This window comes from Nematolebias whitei, chromosome 5 (genome assembly GCF_014905685.2).
Source record: "Nematolebias whitei isolate Nwh7 chromosome 5, NemWhi1, whole genome shotgun sequence".
NCBI lineage: Eukaryota > Metazoa > Chordata > Actinopteri > Cyprinodontiformes > Rivulidae > Nematolebias > Nematolebias whitei.
The window spans coordinates 43,546,386-43,555,631 of NC_056502.1; the positions used below are offsets into that span (position 1 = coordinate 43,546,386).

A 9,246-nucleotide genomic window follows, 5' to 3' on the forward strand; every position below is an offset into this window, starting at 1 on the left:
TTTAAGAGACTGAGCTGAAAACAGCACCTCAGACTGAGGAAGTCTCTTGGATGAGAGACGAAACGTTTCTAGATTTTTTTGCTTTGTTTTTTTGTTTTTTTTTTTTTAATGTCCAGAGGACCAGATTGAACTTTTTTGGATTTTTCTACCTGGATTATTGAGCATGCATCAGGATACTGTATAAAATATTTAAATTATACATGTCACCAACAAACAGGGAATATAGCATGAGTGTGAAAGCTTTGGACAAACGTTTATACCTGTAAACAGGATTTCAAATGTTTTAAATTTAAGGAGGGACGAGCGTTAAAACATGACAGATGTGTTTAATACTTTTACCTGTCATCAGATGGCACCATGTAAACATTCTTTGTGCCAAATCCAAGCAAAGCTGCTGCTTTAGAAATGGAGTAATGGCTCTGAAAAAGATGACACAAGCATTTAGCAGACACATCAGTAAAGGTATTTTTTCTTATCAATTTCATAAATTCTTTTGAAAATCTTATCATTGGTCTGAAAGCTGATGGTCTGCAATGAATCATAAAAATGGTAAATATCACAAGTTAAATGCATTATCTTTCATATCATCATTTGTATTTATAAAAAAAAGAACAGACAGTGTGTACCAGACATAATGTATTCTGTTTCATAGCTTTCCTCCACCTGCGTAGTATCACTAAGACTAGAAACACCATGTGCAAAAATGATGCAGAAAAACTGGTCTGTGCATTCATCACATCTAGACTGGACTATTGCAATGGTTTATTATCTGGGTGTCCACAAACTTCTTTAAAACGTCTTCAGTTGATCCAAAATGCTGCTGCCAGAGTCTTAACTGGAGTTACTGGGAGAGATCATATCTCTCCAGTTTTAGTTTCTCTCCATTGGCTCCCTGTCAAATCCAGAATTGAATTCAAAATCTTACTTCTAACCTACAAAGCTCTCAACAACCTAGCTCCATCGTATATTACAGATCTTATTGTTCCATATTTTCCTAACAGAGCACTTCACTCAGACTGCAGGTTTAGGTCGTTTTCACACCAGATAGTCCGGTAGACTCGGTTCAGTTCGAGACCAATATTCATGACCTTTTGTTTACATTTGAGCTGGTGAGTTTGCATTCACACTGCACTGTGCAGTCGAGTCAACCTGTTGAACCAACCTATTCCCCCGCTCACCTGTGGGGGCGCTGCACCTAGAACTACTGAAAGAAACGACACAAAAACCTCTGAAGACACGTCTTCTTCTTCTTTTGTAAATAAAAATAAAAACAAAGTGGCATCAAGTTTTAGCAGTTTTAGGAGTTATATTTTGTCATTTTTCAAAAATGGACTTAGCATGAGCAGAAGATGAGACAGAAGACCATGGAGAATATTGTTTTTCACACAAGGCAGCTGACGGCTCCATATAAGGTCAGAGAAATGTGTGTTTGTTTACCCTGCGGAGCGGGGCTCGGTCTGTTTACATTCACACTGTACTCGAACCGCGCTGGAGTTCTCTTCTACCAGACCGAGTCCAAGGTTTTAGCCCGGGCCAGAGTTTACCTTTTTGTTCCGTGACAGAGTTCGATGGCACATTCACACCTCCCTAAACAAACCAGACTTTCTAGGAAAACGAGCTAGAGTTCGATTAAAGCGGACTAAACAGGGCTGGTGTGAATGCACCTTTACTTGCGGTTCCTATACTAGTACTTATTAATACTTATTAATTCAAATTAAACCAGCTGCACCATTATATTCTACCATGTTGTTGCTCAATATCTCTCTTTAGGACATTGTAAATATTTTAATTAATTACTTTTTCACTTTTTGGTACTTTTTTAATGTACCCTTATTGCATGCTTTTTTTTGTATTTTCTAGTTGGTTTGTTCTTTTAATTTTTTTTAGTGAGTCAGTCTGGTTCTTCTCATCCTAAGCATTTCATTGTACTGTTAACCCTATGTTAATCTTGCATATGACAAATAAACACAAGTTGAACTTGAACCTAGAGTTTCCAAAAGCAGAATGGGAGGCAGATCTTTCAGTTATCAGGCTCCTCTCTTGTGGAACCAGCATCCAGTTTCTGTCCGTGAGGCTGACACATTATCCAGTTTTAAAACTAGGCTTAAGACGCTTCTTTTTGATAAATCCTATAGTTAGGGTCGGTTTCCTGAACTATCCCTTAGTTATCCTGCTATAGGCTTAGACTGCTGGAGGACAAACTGACCACAATTTACTCTTCTGCTGTCATTACTTAACTCTACTCTACCTGATTGTATTTTTAATTATTTCTATCCTTAAAAGTGTTTTTGTCTTTCCTCCTATCGACAGTACATCTGGACATGTCGTTCTGTGTTTGTCTCTCCTTCCTGTCCTCTCAACCAGCCGGTCAAAGCAGATGTCCTCTCGTCCTGTGCCTGGTTCTTCTGGAGGTTTCTTCCTGTTAACAGTTAGTTTTTCCTTTCTACTGTTGCCTTTGTGCTTGCTCAGGATGGAAGACTGTGATGGAGTGAAGATTCAACGTGTCTGCTTCCTTCCTTAAATAGAGAACTTTACTAACTGGCTTGTTTTAACGTATGCGACTGTTTCTGTTCAGAGCCCTGAAATGACTTCTGTTGTGACTTGGCACTATATAAATAAACTGAATTGAACTGAATGTTTTTTTATTTTTTTTTATTAAATTTTTTAAAAATAATTATTGAGTTTTACTTTGAAATTTAGACTACATTTGTGGTCAGAAGTTTCTCATACACTCAGCTTGAATTTTATAACAATTTGGGACTTTTAATAATTGATTTAAACCATTACACAAGGTGAAATGATTATACAATATAAAAGTTCAAGGGTTATATAGAAAAAAATAGGGTGCAAAAATTTGACTTCTCACTAGTGATCATGACTGACTGCTGCTGGTGGGGTTTGTTCGACAGCACTCTTGACTAAAACTCATTTGTCACCCTCTAATATAAGAAAATTTGTTAGGTAACGTGCCACCTTCAAGCTTAGCTAAAATGTACAGCTTCCCACATGAACAAGCCAAATGCATTCTGCAGAAAAGTCTTATGGTCAAATGAGACAAAGACCGAGGCATTGGGCCACAATTACAAGAAATATGTTTTGAGGAGTCAAGGTTTTCTTTTTTCTTTCAGCTTTTCTCTCATCAGGGGACACCACAGCGAGACATTCTCCTCACTCCAACTAACTGCATCCATATGTCTTCTCTTTGGACTTCCTCTTTGTCTTTTTTCCTGGCAGCTGCATTTCTAACATCCTTCTACCAATATACCCACTGCCCCTCCTCTGGACATGTCCAAACCACTGTCCCTCCTTTGGACATGTCCAAACCACTGTCCCTCCTCTGGACATGTCCAAACCATCTCAGTCTGGCCTCTCTAACTTTATCTCCCAGTTGTTCAACCTGTGCTGTACCTCTGATAATCTCATTTCTAATCTTATCCATCCTTGTCACTCCTAAGGAGAACCTCAACATCTTCATTTCTGCTACTTCCAGTTCTGTCTACTGTCTTTTTGTCAATGCCACTGTCTCCGGACCATACAAAATAGCTGGTCTCACCACTGTCTTGTAAAACTGGAGAAGTCAAGGTGAAGCTTTCAATGTGAGACTTCAAACCTAAGAAAACTCTGCCAACTGCCAAGCATGGTGATGGTAGCATCATGGTGTAGTACTGTTGCATTGTGCATAATAGATGAATAAATGAAGAAGGAAGACCTCAAAATTATTCAACTGGACCTCAAAACAACAGCTATATGTTTGAAACCTGAATAAATTGGATGTTTGAACATGACAGTGATCCCAAACACAAACCAGAACTGGTCTCTTGTTGGCAAAAACAGCTAATATTAATCTTCTGGAATGGCCTTTCCAAAACTCTGACCTCAACTCAATTAAAAATCTGTGAACTGTGCTTATAAGCCAGGTCTGTGCCAGGGCACTATCCAGTTCAGATGAACTTTACCAAATGATTTAGGAAAAGTCAGAAAGGTGCCAGGAGCTTGTTGATGCATACTAAACATTTGGTACATGTACAGTTTGCTAAAGGTAATTTCACCAAATAATAAAGTGAGTGTATGTGATAGTCTGACTAATTTTGAGTTTATGATAAAAAGCAGCCTAAAACTGCCTTAGATAGATAACTTTTACTAATTGGCTTTTTTAATGTATGCAAATGTTTTTGTTCAGTGCCTTGAGACAACTTCTGTTGTGACTTGATGCTATATAAACTAAGCATACAGCCAAAAACATCAGTAGTTTATGCTAATCAGTTGTTTTGGTCATTGTCTTTAAATTTGTGGTATAAAAAACAAACAAACAAACAAACAAACAAAAATATATATATATGTATGACAAGAATGTTCTTAAGTATTGTTGCCTTCATCCTGAAGTTTAGCAATTTCCTGTAAAGTCATACCTCTTGAGATGTTAACAAGACGAGGCGTGGAGCAGAATAGAGTCCAACCTCTTTGAGATCTGGGCAGAACCGATATCGGGCTAAATTCACTGCATACATGTTGGACATTGAGCCACCTGGAAGAAAAAATTCACACCAAAATATAGTAAGTCCCTGTGTATCTTGTTGATTAGGATAGAAGAGGTCAAGTGGTGTATGTACAGTACCTGGATTAAAGAGTCCGTCTCCTCCTTCCTCCCAACCTATCATCTCCATCATCTTTTTCAGCACAGCATCTTCCATAAGAGTGAAGACCGGAGCCACCTCATATGTGTATCTGATGAAAACCATCATGTCAATACATTAGCACATCTATGTTCAACATGTCAAACATGTCAAAGTTAGTCAGGTTGGTTTTTTTCGGTGAACCTTTTAACAATATGCTGTATGACTCACAGACTGGTTTTAATTGCTTCAGTGATGAAGCTTGCCACCATGGAATAAGGCTCCAACCCTGCAAACAGCTGGTTGAAGAAACGAGGATGACCTACAAAGAAGCAGATCAGGAACAGCATTACAGTAAGTTACATTACATTATTACAGCAATACCTTCTAGATCACAGTTAATAAAAATAAATATCTATAAGACTGCAATTAGCATTATGAAAAAATCATTAAACATTTTCCCTTCAATGTTTTCAAGCTGTTTAACATTAAGTAATGTTAAATATGAGAACTTTACATATTCTGCTGTTTTTTAACTTGTGTGTGAAGGGTACATCTTCTTTAAAACTTGTCCAGTTTCATGTAATATAATTTTTCTTCCTGTCTGAATCCTGATTCCCGGTTTTCCACCAGCTTCCTAGGCTGTTTTAGTGGCATCTGTGTGTTTAATTTCAGGTAGCACTACACAATACAGTTTTATACATACCTGTACTTACAGGGTACTTATTAGGCACATTCCTGATAAATACAGTTTGACTATGGAGCCTTGGCTTTCTGTTAAAATGATTTGTTGCATAGTACTAACAGTGTAGATACTTAGTACATACATATACCCTAGGTTTACATACCTATTATGGGGCATGTGCTCCTTACATACCTGATACTTACAAGATACTAACAGGGACTAGGTTGTATGACCAGGAACTATCTGGTAAGTACAAGTAAATAAGTATGAAATACGTAACTGCTTGGTAATGATGGGATATACATCAGATATTTTCAGGGAACCTACAGGGATAAGGATGTGTTATGAAGTGATTTGTTATCTTATACAGGCTACATACCTGGTACTTTCAAAGTATGTACGTGGATCAGCCAGTATTATGAATTGACATGACCAGTACATACCTGATAAGTACCAGGTACGTAACCTCTAATGGTGTTTTGCCACTCTCTCAACTTCCATCGGTTCCACACCACACTGCACTAATTAAGGGCCTGCCCACTGCTGGTAGCAATACCCACTCAGCCCGGTATATGGGACAGTCTTACTTGTGGTTCCAAGCAAACTGGTCCGAGATGAGGATTTTGACGTAAACAGGCAGTAACCGTTGATTGGCCAGTAAAGCTACGTCACTGGATGACCCGCCCAGCAATAACTGCAAACTACATCTGAACCTCCATGTCCTCTCCGATCGTTGTAGAGTGTGGATTAGTTAGTTAGTTTTTTCCATTTTACTTGTTTCTAGTTCAGTGTTATCCGAGTGGGACAAGTTATGTGCCTCAATTGTGGAGGTAGCTGCCTTGAGCTGTGAAAGCAAGGTTGTTGGTGCTTCTCACGGTGGCCATCCTAAAACTTTGTTGTAGATACCTCGGGTTAGGGAGGCTGTCAAGCTGAAGAAGGAGTCCTATCAGGCCTAGTTGGCTAGTAGGGCTCTGGAGGCAGCTGAGGAGTACTGGAGGGCCAAGAAGTCTACAGCCTTGGCTGTTGCTGAGGCAAAAGCTCAAATGTGGGAAGAGTTTGGTGAGGCCTTGGATAAAGCCGCTCGGTCAGCTCTGAGGAGATTCTGGCAAACCATCAGGCAGCTGAGGAGGGGAAAGCAGAACTTTTAACACTTTTTCAATGAATGTGGGGTGCTATTGACCTCAACCAGTGATGTCATCAGGAGGTGGAAGGAAAACCTCTCAGACATTCTCAATCCCCTCGGCATGTATTCCATGGACAAAGCTGAGTCGGGGGACTTTGGGGTTGGTCTGTCCATAACCATGTCTGAGGTCACCAAGGTAGTTAAAAATGCTCTGCAGCGGCAGGGCTCCAGGGGTGGATGAGATTCACCCTGATTTCCTTAAGGCTCTGGATGTTCTTTGGCTGTCTTGACTCTTGGTTGATACGCCTTTGCAACATCATGTGGATATCAGGGGCAGTGACTCTGGATTAGCAGACGGGGTGGTGGCTCCCCTCTTCAAAAAGGAAGATCGGAGTGTGTGCTCCAATTCTAGGGGCATAACTGTCCTTAGCCTCCCTGGTAAGGTCTATTCACAATTATTGGAGAAGTGAGTCAGAATGTTAGTCGAACCTTGGATCCAGGAAGAACAATGGTAAATGGACTGTACTTATATAGTGCCTTTCTATCTTATTTCAAGATATTCAAAGCGCTTTACACTACAATCTGTGCCCTCATTTACCCATTCATACAGCACTCTACTAGATCTATACAAAGCTAATTGAACAAATCATTCTAAAGAGACTAATCAGTGCTTTAGATCACATTCATACACTGATGGGACACACATCAGAGGCTGTGAGGGGTTCAGTGTCTTGCCCAGGGACACTTAGACACGTGACTGCTGGTGGATTCGAACCCCCAACTCTCGCATTGGAGGACGACTACTCTAACCACTCAGCCACAGCCGCCCCAAACAATGTGGGTTCTGTCCTGGCCATGGAACACTGGATCAGCTTTTTACCCTCTCTAGTGTCCTCGAGGGGTCATGGGAGTTTGCCCATCCAGTTTACATGTGTTTTGTGGACTAGGAGAGGGCTTTCGATCGTGTTCCTCAAGGTACACTGTGGGAGCTGCTTCATGAAAATGGGATTGGGGGGCCGTTTTTACAGGTTGTGCGGTCCCAATATAAGCTGTCCAAGAGTTGGGTTCGCATTGCCAGTAGTAAGTTGGACACCTTCGGGGTGGGAGTTGGACTCCCCCAGGGCTGCCTGTTGTCACAGATTTTGTTCATAACTTTTATGGACAGAATTTCTCAGTGTAGCCTGGGGGTGGAGGGGTTCCGGTTATGTAGTATCAGGATTCTATCTCTGCTCTTTGCAGATGATGTTGTCATGTTGGCATCATCATGCCGTGATCTCCAGCTCTCACTGGAGCAGTTCACAACAGAGTGGGAAGCGGCTGGGATGAGAATCAGCACCTCCAAATCTGAGGCCATGGTCCTAATTCGGAAAAGGATGGATTGCTCTCTTTGGGTCGAGGGTGAGGGTCTGCCTCAAGTGGAGGCGTTCAAGTATGTATGTCTGGGTTTTGTTCACGAGTGAGAGAAGAGTGGAGTGTGAGATTGACAGAGGGATTTCTTGCGAACTCTGTGCCGGTCCGTTGTGGTAAAGAGGGAGCTGAGCTGTAAGGCAATGCTCTCTTGTTTACCATTCAGTCTACGTTCCTACCCTCACCTATGGTCACCGGCTTTGAGTAATTAGCGAAAGTATGAGATCGCAAATACAGGCAGTTGAAATGAGTTTCCTCCGCAGGGTAGCTGAACTCTCCCTTAGAGATAGGGTGATAAATTCAGTAATCCTGGAGAGACTTGGGAATAGAACTGCTGCTCCTCCACACCAAAAGGAGTCAGTTGAGGTGGTTCAGGCATCTGGTTCCTGGGCGCCTCCCTGGGGAGGCTTTATTGGCTGATCAGAGAATTCAGCATGAGCTGGACAGCTCTACAAGAAACCACCTACTTTGCATTCATGATCCCACTCACAGAGTGTGGAAACAAGTCACAGTGGCAACTCACCTACACCTGAGAAGAACCAGTAAGACGAGAACCAACTCCAGTCGCATGCAAAGCGACTTAAGTGCCAAGTACAGTATGTACCTCGTACCTATCTGATAAATACAGGATAGTATATCATTATCTCACCGAATATAAGGAATGATATTTAACGATTTGTTCAGGTTTGTCCAATCCTGGTCCTCAAGGGACACTTTCCCGCATGTTTTATATGTTTCTAAAACATGTTTCTGGGGCGGCTGTGGCTGAGTGGTTAGAGTAGTCGTCCTCCAATGCAAGAGTTGGGGGTTCGAATCCACCAGCAGTAACATGCCAAAGTGTCCCTGGGCAAGACACTGAACCCCTCACAGCCTCTGATGTGTGTCCCATTGGTGTATGAAAGTGATAAAGAATTGATTCGTCTTTTTAGAATGATTTGTTTAATTAGCTTTGTAGAGATATAATAGAGTGCTGTATGAATGGGTAAATAAGGACACAGGTTGTAGTGTAAAGCGCTTTGAGTATGATAGAAAGGCGCTATATAAGTAGAAATGCGCTATATAAGTACAGTCCATTTACCATTTCTGCTTTTAAACACCTGATTTGAATTAACTGAGTGATTAACAAGCTTCTGCAAAACTTTAAAATCTGCTGAAGGGCAAAGAAATACAACTAAGCGAGGAGGATACTCTGGGCTAACTGGAGGAGTGGTGGCGCAGAGGTTAGAAGATGGGCCTGTGATCGGAAATTCGCAGGTTCAACTCCTGGTACCGTCAACATCAAAATGTGGGTGGAAAAGGTGGAACACCCACACCTCCCTCCACCCTCATTCGCCCCACTCTGGGCCCACGAGCAAGGCCAATCATCTGCTCCCTAAACAGGTCTCTCTTGAAAATGAGTTCTCATGGCTCAATGAGAC

The 9,246-nt window shown here is 41.3% G+C and overlaps 1 protein-coding gene across 1 annotated transcript in view; it reads right to left on the reverse strand.

The window, feature by feature from the left end:
- The window catches only part of LOC119409566 (acidic amino acid decarboxylase GADL1), a 22,905-nt gene extending 17,976 nt beyond the window's left edge, over positions 1-4,929 (reverse strand). The window contains exons 1-4 of the mRNA XM_037676467.1: positions 4,845-4,929; positions 4,616-4,725; positions 4,410-4,525; positions 340-419 (exon numbers count right to left, since the gene is read on the reverse strand). Of these exons, the coding sequence (XP_037532395.1) occupies positions 340-419; positions 4,410-4,525; positions 4,616-4,725; positions 4,845-4,885 (347 nt within the window). The 5' untranslated portion in view covers positions 4,886-4,929. The remainder of the gene's footprint in view (positions 1-339; positions 420-4,409; positions 4,526-4,615; positions 4,726-4,844) is intronic.
- Positions 4,930-9,246: the final 4,317 nt, after the last annotated feature.